At 35.2% G+C, this 18,139-nt stretch overlaps 1 protein-coding gene across 1 annotated transcript in view; it reads right to left on the bottom strand.

Annotated features, from left to right (window-relative positions):
* The window catches only part of ACTR3 (actin related protein 3), a 71,373-nt gene that overhangs the window by 11,739 nt on the left and 41,495 nt on the right, over positions 1 to 18,139 (bottom strand). The window contains exons 6-8 of the mRNA XM_012468418.3: positions 17,092 to 17,199; positions 11,441 to 11,584; positions 8,884 to 9,057 (exon numbers count right to left, since the gene is read on the bottom strand). Of these exons, the coding sequence (XP_012323841.1) occupies positions 8,884 to 9,057; positions 11,441 to 11,584; positions 17,092 to 17,199 (426 nt within the window). The remainder of the gene's footprint in view (positions 1 to 8,883; positions 9,058 to 11,440; positions 11,585 to 17,091; positions 17,200 to 18,139) is intronic.

Here is an 18,139-nt window from a genome sequence, read left to right as displayed (position 1 = left end):
AACCCATTCTTTCTAAAAACAGCTCTTTCTAATATTTGTGATGAACTTAAAGAAGTATAAACATAAATTTCCTTATTCTTTCATACATTTTATCTTCAGCATTGAAGTACTGGACAGTTCAGATGCCTACACTTTCGTCTAGCCAAAACAAAACACCAAATGAACCCTTCAAATGACAGAGGGTAGGACACAGAAGTCAATAAAAATTAAAATGTGTATGACATACTTCATAAAATACAAAAATCAGGTCTATTCTGAGAAAAGACGGTGAAGTAAACATATATGTATCTAATTTTGTTCTCTTCCAAAACACTACTAAAAATACAGTAACGAGAATTTTTTTAAAAGGCAAAATAAAAGTATTCAGAGAAAAGAAAACAAGCAATGAAATCTGGTAAGCTGGAAAGCAGATGGACAAGACTTTGCAAACACTCCAAAACACTTAATAAGTCATCAGTAAAAAACAACTTAAGAACCAAGCTATTTTATATCACAAATTTCCTCTCTACATCCCCCAAAGAACTGGCTGCCTCTGGTAGCTTGGAATTGAGGTGGAAGGAGGGCAGGAAGAAGGACAGATTTAAAGTCTCTCTGAGAAGCTATTAAAGCTCTAGATCCTCTCCAAAGAAGCATCAAATGATGCCTCCTCATCCAAAGAGAAAAGTGGTTAATCCTATTCTCTAAACTGAAGAAAGAGAGTTTCCAGGACTCTTACACACAGCAGCAAGTACTAAAAGGGGACTTTAAGTGAAGGTAGGCAACCTGGAAAGTCTCTTCCCGCTTTGGCTGTCAGTCTTTACCTAGGAGGCAGGAGTCTTCTCTGGGAACCAGACTACCTAAGAAGTCCTAAAGTAACACATACAGGACAGTCCCCCAAAGAAAAGGCCATAGTCAATAAGCCCCACCCACAAAACGCAGATATCTAATCAAGTTTTTAGTGTCCCCTTCTTAAATAACTGGCCTGCAAAAGTCTCTAGAGGGAAAAACACAGTAATCAAAAAGAGAAAAAGCAACTTGGAAGAGACTATAGAAAGAAGAAAACTAAAAAACAAAAACAAAACAAGAAACAACCCAATGATTAATATATTTAAAGAGCCAGAAGATAGGCAACAATGAGAATAGGGACAAGGCAGCATTTAAAAAAGAATATTCAAAAGCAGAGGTAGAAGGAAGCTCTTGAGAATTAAAAATGTTACCAGAAAATTTAAAAATCCAATAGAAAACTCAGTAATAACCTACAGATTAGAACAAAAAGACAAAACAGAGAGCATATCAGAATGCTAGGGGACAAACAGAAGATCCTACAAGCAACTGCACAGGGGGGAAAAAAGGTCCTAATACATAGAAATCAGCTTTTAATAACTTCAAGGTATAATGAAAAGCAATGAAGCAATGGCTTCAAAATGCTGAAGGAAAATTGTTCCAATCTAGAATTCTATACACAAACTATAAACAAGTGTGAAGATAAAATGAATACATTTCAGACACATAAGGTCTCGACATTTTCCTCTCATGCACCCTAAAAGAACTCTATTGGCAGATGATCACCAAAATAAAGAAGTGAACAGTAGGAGTGAAAAAGACAAAGGATATAGGAAAAAGAGATTCAACACAAAAAAGAGGGAATGGGAATCTCCAGAATGATAAAGGAATATGGCAGCTCTATACTGGGTGCAGATGGAAGCAAGTTCAGATTGGGACATAAGACGCTCCAGAAAATTAAATTGATAAATAAACCCTATACATCTGAATATCCTGAGAAGAGATTTATAAAACTACTGAAGAGAGTTTGGAGGTGAATTAATGATAATTATTTGAGCACTAAGCAAACAGTTTATTAATGACTCCATGGAAAACAAAGTTAGTTATAGGATAGGAAAAGATTTCATGGTCAACTATATGGCTCAGATCTGAACAAAATTTGTGGTCACAAAAACATAAGCACTGAATTTCAACCTATCTGAAATTATAATGTAACTATTGAGATGCAAAGGGAACAGAAAGATCCTTGTCTGTGATGATAGAAGAAGGATAAAAAAGACAATCTTCCTCTTCCATAGTTGGAAGTCAACAGACAATGCCTAACACTGGGCTGGGAACAGTGGCTCATACCTATAATCCCAGCACTTTGGGAGGCCAAGGTGGGTGGACTGCTCGAGCCCAGGAGTCCAAGACCAGCCAGGGCAACATGGCAAAACTTTGTCTCTACGAAAAACACAAAAATTAGTTGGAAGTGGTGGCACACACACCTGTAGTTCCAGCTACTCGGGAGTCTGAGGTATAGGAGGATCACCTGAGCTTGGGTAGGCTGCAGTGAGCCACAACTGAGTCACTGCACTGGGTGACAGAGCAAGACCCTGTCTCCAAAACAAAAAAAAAAAGAGCCTAACACTGAAAAAAATCTGAAGTTGCAATATAACCAAGTAATACACAGCTAAAGAGGCAATCAGTGAAAGAAGCAACTAAGAAGAGTTTCAAGAAGTGGCTGCCTCTAGGAATAGAAAATAGGGAGAGAAACATGCAGGGTACTCCTAGTTTTTGTTAGAGTATGTAGACCAATACTTTTAAACTATGTGCACATATATAACTGATTTTTTTAAAACAGCTATACCTTTCCTACCTAAGCAATATGAAACATATTTTATTTACATACCTAAAGCTTCAGGGTTATTTATTTATTTATGAGACAGGGTCTTGCTCTGCTGCCCAGACTGCAGTACAATGGTGCAATGCAAGCTCATTGCCGCTTCAACCTCCTGGGCTCAAGCAGTATGCTCAACTAAGCCTCCCAAGTAGCTGAGCCTACAGGCACACGCCACATGCCCAGCTAATTTTTTGTGTTTTTTGGTAGAGACAGGCTCTTGCCATGTTGCCCAAGCTGGTCTTGAACTCCTGAGCTCGAGTAATTCGCCCACCTTGACTTCTCAAAGTGTGGGATTACAGGTGTGAACCACCACAACCAGCCTACTTCAAGGTTTTTAACAAAGCCAAGGCATCAGCTAAGCTCATTTGTCAAGTGTATTCCATTCAAATGCTCATCTCCTATATCCCATGCTATTATCCATCTATCATCAAGATCCTATTCATATAGGATGTTGGTTCAGGATCTTCTGCAATTTTCTAATTCCTGTCCCCAACATGGAATTTAATATTTTTCTCTAAGATTTCAATTTCAAATTAATTGATGTGCCTTAACTGAAATGAGATCTGACACACTTATATTCATCTACTCACCCATACAATATATAAATGACCCATACAAAAATCTGTCCAAACTTCCAGCTACATATGGTTATCTCTCCAGTCTCTTGAATCTCCACTAAAATGACAGCAAGAAAATTAAAAGGAAAGGTAAAGTCCAAGGATGAATCAGGGGGTGAAAAAACAATAAATAAAATATTTCAATCCTGTTTTGATGACCAGAAGAGATACCAAAAGGGCATAATGGTAAGAAGTCAATCAAGAACCTTCACAAGTAAACATGAAACAAGGCGAAAGAAAAGAAAAGAAAAGCAAGCAAGCAACTGTTAAAATCCTCTATACAGAATGAAACTCAGCCTCCTCAGTTCCCTTCCAGACCTTGTATTACAAGAAATTTAATTCCAACCCCAATAAAGAATTAATAAATTAATGAACAAACAAAATTATGCAAATCAAACCATTGTGGACATAGGCATGGGCAAAGATTTCATGACAAAGACAGCAAAAGCAAAAAAATGACAAATGGGATTTAATTAAACTAAAGAGCTTCTGCACAGCAAAAGAAACTATCAGCAGAGTACACAGACAACCTACAGAATGGGAGAAAATTTTTGCAAATTACACATCTGACAAAGGCTTAATATCAAGCATTCATAAGGAACTTAAATAAATTAACAAGAAAAAAAAACCCATTAAAAAGCGGGCAAAGGACATGAACACTTTTCAAAGCAAGACATATATGGCCAACAATCATATGAAAAAAAGCTCAACATCACTGATTGTTAGAGAAATGCAAATCAAAACCACAATGAGATACATCTCATACCAGTGAGAATGGCTATTATTAAAAAGTCAAAAAATATTCTCACAATGTCCCTCCAAAAAATTAAAGAAAGAGAAAATATTTTTTAAAACTAAAATTAGCTAAAATAAACAAATGGGATCTAATTAAACAAGAGTTTCTGCACAGCAAAATAAACAATCATTAGAGTGAACTGGCAACCAACAGAATGGGAAAAAATTTTGCAATCTACCCATCTGACAAAGGGCTAATATCTAGAATCTACAAAGAACTAAAGTAGATTTACAAGAAAAAAACAAACAACCCCATCAAAAAGTGGGCAAAAGATATGAACAGATACTTTTTAAAAGAAGACATTTATGAGGCCAAGAAACATGAAAAAATGCTCATCATCATTGTCATTAGAGAAATGCAAATCAAAATCACACTGAGATACCATCTCATGCCAGTTAGAATGGCGATCATTAAAAAATCTGGAGACAACAGATGCTGGAGAGGATGTGGAGAAACAGGAACACTTTTACACTGTTGGTGGGAGTGTAAATTAGTGTAACCATTGTGGAAGACAGTGTGGCAATTTCTCAAGGATCTAGAAATAGAAATACAATTTGACCCAATACAAATACAAATACCCAGCAATCCCATTACTGGGTATATACCTAAAGGATTATAAATCATTCTATTATAAAGACACATGCACACGTATGTTCACTGTGGCACTGTTTACGACAGCAAAGACCTGGAACCAACCCAAATGCCTATCAATGACAGACTGGATAAAGAAAAGGTGGCACATATACACCATGGAATACTATGCAGCTATAAAAAACGATGAGTTCATGTTCTTTGCAGGGACATGGATGAATCTGGAAACCATCATTCTCAGCAAACTGACGCAAGAACAGAAAACCAAACACTGCATGTTCTCATTCATAGGTGGGTGTTGAACAATGAGAACACATGGACACAGGGAGGCAAACATCACACAATGGGGTCTGTTGAGAGGTGGGGGCCTAGCGGAGGGATAGCAGGGGCTGGGGAGGTTGGGGAGGGATAACATTGAGAGGAATACCTGATGTAGGTGACGGGGGGAGGGATGCAGCAAACCACTACGGCATGTGTGTACCTATGCAACAATTCTGCAAGTTCTGCACATGTCAACCCCAGAAATTAAAATATAATTTAAAAAAAAAGAAAAAATAAATAAATAAAATTTAAAAACTAAAAGAAAAAAACAAAACAGGTGCTGACCAGGTTACAAAGAAAAAGAAATGCTTATACTCTGTTGGTGGAAGTGTAAATTAATTCTACCATTGTGGAAAACAGTGTGGCGATTCCTCAAGGACCTAAAACAGAAATACCATTCAACCCAGCAATACCACTACTGGGTACATACCCAAAGGAATATAAATTGTTCTATCATAAAGACACAATGAATACGTATATTCACTGCAGCACTTCAGAATAGTAAAGACATGGAATCAACCTGAATGCCCATCAATGGTAGACTGGATAAAGAAAATGTGGTACTTATATACATGGAATACTACGTGGCTATAAAAAAGAATGAGGTCATGTCCTTTGCAGGAACATGGATGGAGCTGGGGGCCATTATCCTCAGCAAACTAATGCAAGAACAGAAAACCATGTTCTCTACTGCACGTTCTCACTTGTAAGTGGAAGCTAAATGGTAAGTACACACAGACACATAGAGGGAAGCAATAGACACTGGGTCCTATTGCAGGGTGGAGGGTGGGAAGAGGGAGAGGATCAGGAAAAACAGCTAATGGGTACTAGGCTTAATACCTGGGGACAAAATAATCTGCACAACCTCATGACAAAAGTTTACCTATATAACAAACCTGTGTATGTATCTCTGAACTTAAAAAAAAAAAAGAAAGCAAATGAATAAACAAGGTGAAAGTTTAAGAAAAGTTGAATTTTAAGGGAAAAGAATGACATTACACTACTTGCCTCAAAAGTGAACAACAGTCTCATGTATAATATTATAAATATTACAATACTATTGATTTACCTAATAACAATAACCTAACATGGGCAGACTAGAAGAAAAGAGAGTCTAGAAAGAACTAATCTAAAAGGAGGTTAGCATTTAAACCACTAACAGTGACATATCAAGAAACAGCTCCATCCACGTTCCTGTAATACCATCACAGTACTTGGAAATCTGGGAGTGATTACCAAGAGCAATAACTAAGAGCTAGTGGATGCTCTATAGAACACAATGGCAGCGGGAGGGTGAGGAGCTGCTAATTTTAAGTCTGTCAGTGTTATCTAACCTTTAAAACTGTGTGTATACATCCTCTTAATTTTTATTTTTTGAGAAATTGCAAAGAAAGTGTACCATCGAAAACCTTCACACTCCAGTATACTAGTCTGACCATAATTCCTTATCCTTCTTGTACTCACTCCTCTGCTACCAATTCACAGTAATTATGTGTCAATTCATCATGATCTCCAATCCCTGTATCCCTTACTATCTCTAAGTAATTTGTCTTTCGAGATTTGCTCTCTGTGCTGCAACACTTTAATCTCTGCCTTGTCAAAACCTTTTACTCCTTTGCCACAACTGTCTGTGAGAGGGGAAGGGACACTACTGTACAACTGAAAGTTTTGGGTATCCAACCTGCTACCGGGAGTACAGAATGAGTGCCCCATACTATTAATATACACTCACTAGTCACTCTCTCAATTGCCCTCAACAGTAAATATCAAAGTCATTATTCTTCACAAGCCCTCAACTTTATGTCCAATCCCTTCTCCCAAAACATAAGCTTGATTTCACCTCATAAAAAAATTAAAACTATGAACTATGACGATCAGCTTCTTCAACTACCCATTTGCGTCTCTGACCTTACTAGTTCATTTTCCTATACCTATACTTAATTCTTTCCCTCCTATCACTGGAGTAAACCCTCTTAAAAATTAAAACTATCCTCAGTCTTATTCTTGCAACTGACTTCTTACCAGTCCCCAGTAGCCACTGTTGTTTTCTTTCGTAGCCATCTCTCAGAATGTCCACACTGCTGTATTTCCAAACCTTCACCTCTCACTGAGGCAACAAGCTGCTCTAATACATCACTCCATTGAAACTGTTCCCCTATGATCACCAACAACCTAGAAGCTGAAAAACTCGCAAGTACTTCTAAGGTTTTCTCTGATGCTACGTCACTGCAGCAATTGGCACTATTTACCATCCCTTCTTGAAACATTCACTTCTCTCCAAAATGGAGAGAAGTTATATTATAAAATATGACCATAATCCTTTAGCTTGGCTTCCACCTCTGTCAGGTTCCACTTACTCAGCTTGTCCATTAAGTGTTTGTGTTCACAAAGGCCCTATTCTTCACCTTTCTACTCCACAGCCTCTTCTCAGTCAACCTCTTCCTTTGTGTCCCACACATGGTGATGACTTTACAACACCCAAGTGTTTGTTTTTGAACCTTTTAAAGATGCATATAATAAACTCATCTGTTTCTATTTCACCTACTCCTCCCTTTCAGTATTACAAATCTCAGTGGATGCCACACTGGGTTGCTAAAGTTACAAACCTGGGAATTATCAGATTCCTCATATTCTTACTCCCTTCTTATCTAAGCAATTACTAATGTTGATTTTATTTTTCTCTCACCTCCTTCCTCATTCTCATTGACCTACAAATATTATTCATCTTTCATCTGAAATACTGTACTAAAATCACCTATTTCCAACATAATTCACACCTTTGTTCCAATCCATCCAAACCAATGCTGCAAGAGTAAACTTTCTAATATCGTACATAAATCTGTCACTTCCATGCTTAAAGTTTTTGCATGACTACAGAATCCAGCAAACTCCCTTGCATATCTGCCCTTCAAGACTTGGTCCATTAATATCTCTCTAGATCCCTCTCCTACCAATCTGTTCGTTATACTTTTCTTATCTAGAACTCTCATGTCTAAGACCTCTCTCTGCCTAGCTAACCTTCTGACAGAAATACATATACTCCCCTATCACACATGACTGACAAACACCCATCCATCCTTTAAGTCTCAGCTCAACCATTATCTCCTCTGAGATGTTCTCCCAAGCAGACTTAGATGCTCCTTCTTCCTATGCCCTCAACAGATACATGCACTCATTAAAGCAACTATAGCCTTACCTGTTTAAATATTCATCTTTTATTCTTTGAACTCAATAAGAGCAAGATAAAATAATTTTTCGTCTTTGAATATCCAGTGCTTAAGCTGGGATCATGAAAATCCTAACCATATAACATTTGCTGAGTGAATAAACAAGATTTTAAAAATAACTGTTCTTAACATTAAATAAGCAGAGTATATAATATTAGTAATTCTATTAATAAAGTTACAATTCTAAGTTACCAGAAGAATTTTCCATTATTAAAAGCATGTATTTCTTAATTTATGTTGCTAAAATTTCACAGACAGAAGACTAGTTTGCTACTAGTTATATGTTTTGATGGTCAATTAAAGGCTTTTTGTATAATAATGGTCATTTTACACAAACAGGGAGGGGGGAACTTTCTAGAATCTTTTCCAAAATATTTTATTTAAACAGTTATAAAACTTTACCTGACCTGAGTCCATGAGTGAGGGAAGAAAAAAAAATTAAGGGCTCCCCTCTTCCCATGATCCCCCATAAGCCCCATATTTTTTTTTAAGTTTTTTCCTAAACATATAAAAAAATACCGACAATTTTGCCTGTTTAACAAAAGCAATTTTTTTCTTAAAAGATATGATTCAAACTGTTTATTTTAGTATGCCAATGAAAGTTTCTGAGATTAATTATTTCTGAATATCTATTAATTGATATTTGCTGCTGAGTGTTTTTAAATAATTCCGTTTAAAAAAACTTACCTCTGGATGAAAAAAGATTTCAGGTCCCAAAAATCTCTCATAACCAACATCAATGGAAAATTCTTTCTTTGAGATAGCATTGATTCCAGTATACTGTTTAATCCATTTTGACCCATCTGTATCATACTTGTTAAATTCTTTTACTAAATCTGGGCAGACATAACTATAGCGCTCCTAAAAAACAAAGAAACAAAAGTCACTTTTTTTGCTTATTACACAAACGGTAAAAAAGAATGGCATGTTTTCAGTAAACTAGAATCAAATAAAAAAAAAACTTTTCAGAAAATAAAATTAGGAATTTAAGCTGGAAGAAAAATTCATGTTAGGATATTATCATATGTGTAATACAAATAAACATACTCATCTCGTACATGTATTTTCTAACTTTATGTATAAACAATTAATATTTGAGAGACTGGAGGGCTGGTTTCTACTATTTTAATGTTATTTCCTGAAAATATTCTTTAATGTCATTCAACATTTTCTGTCTCAGTAATAACAAATCTTGTGCTCTAGGTAAGGAGAATAAATAAAATACAGAACTGAAGAATAAGTAATAATTGTGATAACCACACAAATTAATATAGATCCTTAATATCTATCTGAAACAAAACTGATTATGGTCTCAGTAAATAAATGACCAAAGAAAAAAGGCTGAAAATATAAGTTACTCTATTTTGCTGCATATTTGGTTATATGACTTAAGTAAAAGTTTTCATCAAAAACATTGAAAAATATATTATAGGTTATAATATCATATTTGTAATTTATAAACTCCCAACTGCCAGTCTATATTTCTTCAAATAAAACTTTCTTTTCCAATATTTTTACACATCACAGGCTCCATCCAAAACAGATGCAAATATTACTAGTAATAATTAAAATACACAAAGAGAAAAAATACTGGAAACAAAAGACATTTGATTACACTATTTAAGATCTTCTCCAAACCTTGGAAGTGGGAATGACAAAGAAATGATATTCCTTTAAAGATATTCGGACTGACCATCAATCTTCTCTGGAATAGATTTAAATCTCTGGTGTTTTCTCCTTTTGCTTTGTTTTAATTTCACAGATTTCCCAAAGATTTTGAATCAGTAGTATTCACATTAACTTTTTATATATTTAATTCTTATGCCACCAACTTGGGGTTACTTTTGGCAGTCATTTACTAATTTCTTTACTACCTATAGAAAATAGTTGGTAAATTTTCATTTTTAAGCTTTGACGAGCAAGGAAAATCCCACAAACATGAAGAGGCCCAGGCACGGTGGCTCATATCCAGCACTTTGAGATTCCAAGGCAGGAGGACTGCTTAAGGACAGGAGTTCAAGACTAGCCTGGGCAACATAGCAAGACCTCCATCCCTATAAAAAATTAGCCAGACATGGTGATAGGCACCTGTGGTCCTAGCTACTCAGGAGGCTGAAGCGGGAGATCATGTGAGTCTAGTTTGAGGCTGCAGTGAGCCATGATTGTGCCACTGCACTCCAGCCTGGGTAGCAGAGCAAGGTCCCATCTCTATAAAAAATAATCAAAATAAAAAATAAAAATTTAAAAAATTTAAAGATAATTTTTAAAAAATGCAAAGAGAGACAAGTAAAATTTACTTTTGCCAGGGCAGTTTTGCTTTTCAAAACAAGTGAGAGCCACTGAAATTTTTTAGTTATGTGGCAAATAGTAAGTTGGAACGGCAATGCTAAAGTACTCTGACAGTTTGCATGAAGCACTGATATAATACATAGCAGAAAAAATTAATAAGACTTTAGATAGCCTTCACGTTTTTCTTCTATGTGCCCTATCACTAGAGCCAAACACTGCTTCTATAGCATAATAAATCAACTGCATCAAGATAAGTTTTATGATAAAAGCTTTTAGGATTAAAATAAAGAATTCAGTGAAGAAACTGAGGTGCAAGGACTTTATAGTGAAATAATTATTTTTAATAAGGAGAATAATCACAAATATATATGTCATTTAGTAAATTGTTCTCATATATTACTCCTTTCAAATATGAAATATGAAGAAAACAGACAAACTGTTGTAATGCTCAATAATCTTCTTGCAAGAAATACAGAGATATATTTAAATAAATTTAAATATATTTAAGAGTAATAATTTATAACTGGTTAACAAGATTATTTTTTAAGTACTGTTGTTCAATTAAGAATTTCTCATGTTGGCCAGGCGCAGTGGCTCAAGCCTGTAATCTCAGCCCTTTAGGAGGCCAAGGTGGGTGGATCACGAGGTTAGGAGTTCAAGACCAGTCTGGTCAACATAGTGAAATCCCATCTCTACTAAAAATACAAAAAATTAGACAGGCATGGTGGTGTGCGCCTATAATCCCAGACACTCAAGAGCCTGAGGTAGGAGAATCACATGAACCTGGGAGGCGGTGGTTGCAGTAAGCCTAGTTCACACCACTGCACTCCCGCTTGGGCAACAGTGTAAGACTCCATCTCAAAAAAGAAAAAAAAAAAAAAAGAATTTCTCATGTTAATGTTATAAATGTGATTTTAATTTTTAAATAAAATACACTTCTATCGCTACTTTTTACCTTTACTGCCTTAGCAGTTTCCAAAGATTGTTCTGGAGGGATTCCTACTTCTCGGTCTCTCAGCAGTTGCTGAATAAAATATGTTATATCTCGTCCTGCAATTGGAATGTGTTTAATACAGCTGCCAATCACATACCCTTCAGCCTAGAAGGGGGGAAAAAAGACGTCAAATTTACTTTCAATGTTTTAAAAATTACTATAACCTAAAAATACAAACCATTAAAGATGAATTTCTTGAGTTAGTGCATTTATATTCTCAAGGACTACTTTATCCCAGAATTCACCTTTATTCCTCAGAAACTATGAATAAGAATGGCTAGCAACTTAGATTTATTTTCCCATTGACAGTTTATAACCACGACTAAAATGACTCAACAACATAGAAATAATGCATTTCAAAATATAAATATCAAATGGTTTAAGATAGCAGATTTTTTATCAGATGATACTATTTTAAAATCATTTATTGCATTATAAGAAATCTGATCATTTACCCACAAAGTGCCTATCATTTCCCTAATGAAGTAGGTTTCCATTTCACAAACCTGAAGCTTTCCATATACTATCATAATGTGAAATAACTAAATTCTGTAGAACTGATTCATATTTACTGATATGTCAGAAGTATAACAAATAATGTAGCAAAATTAAATCTAATTAGGAAAGAATATTAAGGATATCTTCATCTGGCATGACACAACATTAGGGATTGAACTTACCCTCCCAACTTAAAGAGAAAAACAGGACAGTTTATAAGAAATAAAGGTTTTCATACATTTGACAATCAGCAGAGTAGGGCAGAGATACTTTCTAAGAAAAGGGAAACAAATAATGTGAATGTTACAAACACCCTATCCCACTGCCTAAGGAGAGTTATTAGGCCACAACAATGGGAAAGAGAACTCAAACAGAACTGGTCTCATTAAGTTAGGAATATAGAATTTAAAGTTCAGAAAGGCCAAAGTGGCTGAAGTTTACAGGAGGGGAAAGAGGTGCACGGAGAGCTCTGAAGATGTAAAGAGAGTATCTCTGTAACTGACTACTGATCAGCACATTCCTGTGAGAAAACCATTAAGGTGAGACAAAGAACCCCTAGAAAAAAGTAGACAGAACAACCTACAGAGCTCACACATGGCCAAAAATAGTTCCTGATCCCCACTGCCAAAGTTGAAAGATGTTTTCAAAAACAAGACATCAAGTAGAGTCCAGAGAGGAACACTGCCTCAAGAATGGGGACAAACCAGCCTTGGAAAAAAACCTGTTATAGACCTGCTTAATAACATTTAAAAGAAGCCCCTAAGAGGATCAAACTAATTCCTAGTATCCTAACTATGTCCCAGGAAAAAATCCTAAACACTTATAAAGAACTCGAAAAATCCAGTACACAACAATGTATAGAGTGCCAAATCAAAAATTGTTAGCATGCAAGGAAGCAGAAAAACACAACACTTGACCAAGAGAAAAATCAAACAATAAAGAAGAATGACAAGGACAATAAAACAGCAACTATATACTCCACATTATGAAGGTTAACAATGAGTATGAGGAAGAGAGAAATGGAGGATATGAAAAGACCCAAATGGAACTTCTAAAGAAAAAAATACAGTATCTGAAATTTAAAAATCTAACAGATAAAAAAAAGAATCACCAGATGAGATTACAGTAGACTACACAATGAAGAAAAAATAGTGAATTTGAAGACAGAGCAATAAAAACTGTCTGAAAAATAAAGAAAAAAGATTACAAAAAAAAATGAACAGAGCATCAGTGACCTTTGAGACACTGTGAAGCACCCTAATATGTATGTGATTAGAGTACCAAAAAAAGGGAAAAGAGGAACAGAAAAAATACGTAATAAGTAACAGACAAAAACTTTCAAAATATGAAAATTACAACTCTCTATATACAAGAAGTTCAATGAACCCCAAGGATAAGAGACATAAAGAAAACTTTACTTAGATACGTCACAATCATATTGCTAAAAACCAATGAACTAGGAATAAAAAGAAAATCTTGAAGATAGGCACCCAAATAAACATTACATTCAAAGAAACACACACAAGAATAACAGCTGACTTATTTTCAGAAACAAGGTTAAACCAGAAGACAGTGGAGTGGCACCTATAGGGGAAAACTGTCAACCTTCTATACCAAGCAAAAATCATCTTTCAAATCTAAAGGAGAATAAAGACTTTTTCAAAGGATGTACAAAAGTTGAAAGAATTCAGAGCCAGCAGATCAGCACTATAATAAATGTTACAGGATGTCATTTTGACAGAAAGAAAATGATACTAGGTGGAAATCTGGACCTTCACAAAGGAATAGAGAGCATTAGATAAGGTATGTGAATAAAAGAACTCTGTTTTTCAAAATTTCAAGGCCGGGCACAGTGGCTCACGTGGACTCTGGGAGGCCAAGGCAGGTGGATTGCTTGAGGACAGGAGTTTTGAGACTAGCCTGGGCAACATGGTGAAACCCTATCTCTACTAAAAATACAAAAAAATTAGCCAGGCGTGGTGGCGCACATCTCTAATCCCAGCTACTCAAGAGGCTGAGGCACAAGAATAGCTTAAACCCAGGAGGCAGAGGTTGAAGTGAGATGAGACTGCACCACTGCACTTCAGCCTGTGTGAGAAAGCCAGACTCTGGTCTCCCAAAAAAAAAAAAAAAAAAAACTCTTTTAAAGATAACTTTTTGCTACTGGCTAAATTGTGTCTTTACTCCCCACCAAATTCCTATGTTGAAGTCCTAACCTCTATCTCAGAATGTGGCTGTTTTTGGAGATAGGGTATTCAAAATAGTATCTAGTTAAAATGAATGTACTAGGGTTGCTTCCTTTAATCCAATATAAGTGGTGTCCTTAAGAAGAGGACATCAGGACACAGACATGTATGGGGAGGACCAAATGAAGACATATAAAGAAGATGGACATCTAGAAGCCAAGAGAGTCTTCTGAAGAAATCAACCCTGCCAAAATCTTGATCTTTGACATCTAACCTCCAGACCTCTGAGAAAATAAATTATTCTTTAGGTACCCAGTCTGTAGTACTTTATTACAGCAGTTCTAGCAAACTAATATACCACTCAAAATCAAGTAAGTTAATAATGTATTAAAGAGTTCACAACATATAGAAGTAAAATGAATGACAATAAAAACACAAAGACTAGAAAGCCCAAGTTGTATAATTATTATTTATGAAACAGTAGAATGTTATTTGTAATTAGACAATGATAAGTTAAAGATGTTTACTACAACTCATATAGCAACCACCAGCAAAAACAAAATGACAACAACAGATACAGCATAGCTATTAACAAGAAAGAGAACATGGAATAATAAAAAATACTCCATTAATTCTAAAGAAGACAGAAAAATAAATAAATAAACAGGAATACCCTCCCATCTTTTTTTTAAGAGACAAGGTCTCACTCTGTTGCTCAAGCTAGAGTGCAGTGGTGAGACCACAGCTCACTGCAGACTCAACCTCTCCAGGCTCAGGTGATCTTCCCTCCCTAGCCTCCAGAGTAGCTGGGACTAAAGGTATGCACGACCACATCCAACTAATTTTTGCATTTTTGTAGAGACAGGGCTTCGCCATGTTGCCCATGTTGGTCTTGAACTCCTAGGCTCAAGGGATCCTCCCACCTTGGCCTTCCAAAGTGCTGGCATTACAGGCATGGGCCATCACACCAGCCGGAATAGTCATTCTTAATATCCTTACTAAAACACATTCTTTTTCATGTTGATAACTTCTATTTTGCAAATTACCTATTCTAATAATCAAGATACTGATAGTACTACTCAAATGTGTAGATGTTAAGACTGAAGAAAGGCAGAATCAGGTCAAATCCTAGCCTCACTACCTATTATTTGGTGCAAGTCACTAACTTGCATTTAAGTAATGAGTAAACTGAGGTACTCAAAGAAAAATATAATATTTATCACAGACTGATTTTCAGATTTAAATGAGAATTTTAAGATGAACAATTATTTTATGTACTACTAAGAAAGAAAAATAAACTGCCAAATAAACTATAAAAAGCTATCAGATCCTGGACATGTCCTAATTTCCAAGTTTACTAAAATACCTCCCAAAAGCCATATAAAATCTCATATATCCATACAATGAATTATTTAGCAATAAAAAGAAATAAAATACTATACATGCTATAACATGGATGAATCTTGAAAATGTTCAGCTAAGTTAAAGCATCCAGTCACAGAAGACCAGAGTGTATAACTTCATTTACATAAAATGGCCAGGGCAGGCAAATCTACACAAGACAAAAAGTAAATTAATGGTTGCCAGGGGCTAAGGGCATCAAGGGAAATAGAGGGTGACTGTTAATAGACACAGGGTTCCTTTGTGGGTGATGAAAATGTTCTAAAATTGTGGTGATAAATAGACTTTGTGAATATATTAAAAAGCAATAAACTGTACACTCTAAACAAATGAACTATATGATATATGAATTACATCTTGATAAAGCTATCATTAAACAATGGTAGTTATTACTAAAACTATTACAACACATCATGAGGGTGAAAGTGGAGGAGGACCAGGAGTCTAATCCAAAGGCAGTCACCCTGATGTAATCCTCAACAGACACTGCCTGATGCATTAAACAATGGAGTGAGAATTTTAAAAAGTTCAGAATAATTCCTTAAATGATATTCAAAATATCCTCAAATGATATTCCTCAAATGATATTCATAATATAAATATTACTTTAAAAGATAAACCTTTCTATATATACCCATTTAATAATAATCAGTATAAATTCTAATAGCCATTTTGAATTCATTAGGCATAATTTTTTTTTAAACCTGATTTATCATTAAGAATTGGAAGCACAAAGGCCTTGGAAGAAAAATGTTATTTCTGACAAATAATCTAATTTGATGCATTTTTCTTAATATGCTTTATTAAATACAAACCATAAAGCATCTATTAAAGTTTACGTACTTACAACTAATGGTTATACAGTCACCCTATATACCAGTGTGACATCTGTTAATTACAAATAAAAGAAGTCGAGGCTGGGCACGGTGGCTCACGTCTGTAATCCCAGCACTATGGGAGGCCAAGGCAGGTGGATCACCTGAGGTCGGGAGTTCAAGACCAGCCTGACTGACATGGAGAAACCCCGTCTCTACTAAAAATATAAAAAATTAGTCAGGCGTGGTGTTGCATGTCTGTAATCCCAGCTACATGGGATGCTGAGGCAGGAGAATCGCTTGAACCTGGGAGATGGAGGTTGCAGTGAGCCGAGATTGTGCCATTGCACTCCATCCTGAGCAACAAGAGCAAAACTCTGTCTCAAAAAAAAAAAAAAAAAAGGAAGTCATCAAATGGCTAAAACATATCCAACTGGAAAACAGAATGAAAGCCATTAATGCACTTCCATTCCAGATACTGCAATTCATAATTTTCTTAAATGCAGTACAAACCTACAGCAAAAGAAACATTCTGAAATGTTTATAAAATTTTTAAAAGGTGAGAAAAATAGCTATAACTGAACAAATGGCCAAATTATAGCAATATTTTAAAGCACAGTAAAGTTTTTTAAAAGTAATACTAGTTCGTATAATTTAACTTTGCCATATGTGTTATTTCATATTCTGCTCAGTAACTGTAAAATAGCCTTACCACAGGAATGACATGAGTGACACCATCTCCACTGTCTATTACCGTACCAGTCAATGTCCGTTCTCCTACTTGTCTTGAGGTCCAAGATGCAGCTAAGGCAAGAACAGCCTTGAGCACAAAGAAAGAAGAAAGGCAAAAAAGTAAAAACAAAGAGTTAATTGAAAAAAAAAAAAACAAAACTAGTTTCCTGGAGTACTTTATTCAATTTTAAATGTAGTATCTGTGGAAAGAAAATACATAAAATTAAATTTGTAATATGCAATGAAATAGCTCACTCCCTACATTTTAGTAAGACAAACTTACAGGTTTGCATTTGCTTTTAGAAGCATATTTGTAAGAGTTACATATTTTATAAAGGCTATTTCTGTCCTAATGCTAAAACATGGAAGACCACATGAAATAGTGTAGAACTAACTTGCCAGAACTTAAACTATGTCCACATGCGCTGGCCTGTTACAAATTGCAATGTAAGGCATAAAGTACACAAACACCCAACCTCCAGTTATTCAATACATATATGACTATGAACAATTATTATTCTTAAAAATTCTATCTTCAAATTTTTTTAATGCAACATATGTTTGGAACTATACGACTATATGCCATCACACACTTCCAAATACTACGATGATTTAATTACGAAGCAAAGTTGATAAAATTTTTCTATGTAAAACCTTGGTACAGACAATACAACACAATTCTTTAAGTGTGAGAATTAAGAAATTAACATAGTTCATTTTTTAAAAACTAAATTTCTTAAACAATCCAAGCCTCAAACAAAGTATATGACTAGTAATTAAAAACAACTAAACTTATACTGGCTTTATTTTACCTACCTGGACTGTAATAGCTAAAAGGGACCTAGAAAGCTATCTAGGTCACCCTCCTATCTGAACACAAGATCATTTTAGCACAATCACCACACAGTCACTATCGGCTAACAGAACTACACATTATTTTCTGAAGATCTTACAATGAAAAATTCTGTCTTAACACTAGTAAAATATATATATACACATACATATATATGTATATATACTGTTTAGAC

The sequence above is a fragment of the Aotus nancymaae genome, unplaced genomic scaffold (assembly GCF_030222135.1).
Source record: "Aotus nancymaae isolate 86718 unplaced genomic scaffold, 86718_ANA_hifiasm-v0.15.2.pri h1tg000029l, whole genome shotgun sequence".
Classification (NCBI taxonomy): Eukaryota; Metazoa; Chordata; class Mammalia; order Primates; family Aotidae; genus Aotus; species Aotus nancymaae.
Note: the sequence above shows the minus strand (reverse complement) of the source record. Positions and strands in the feature narration are given on the sequence as shown.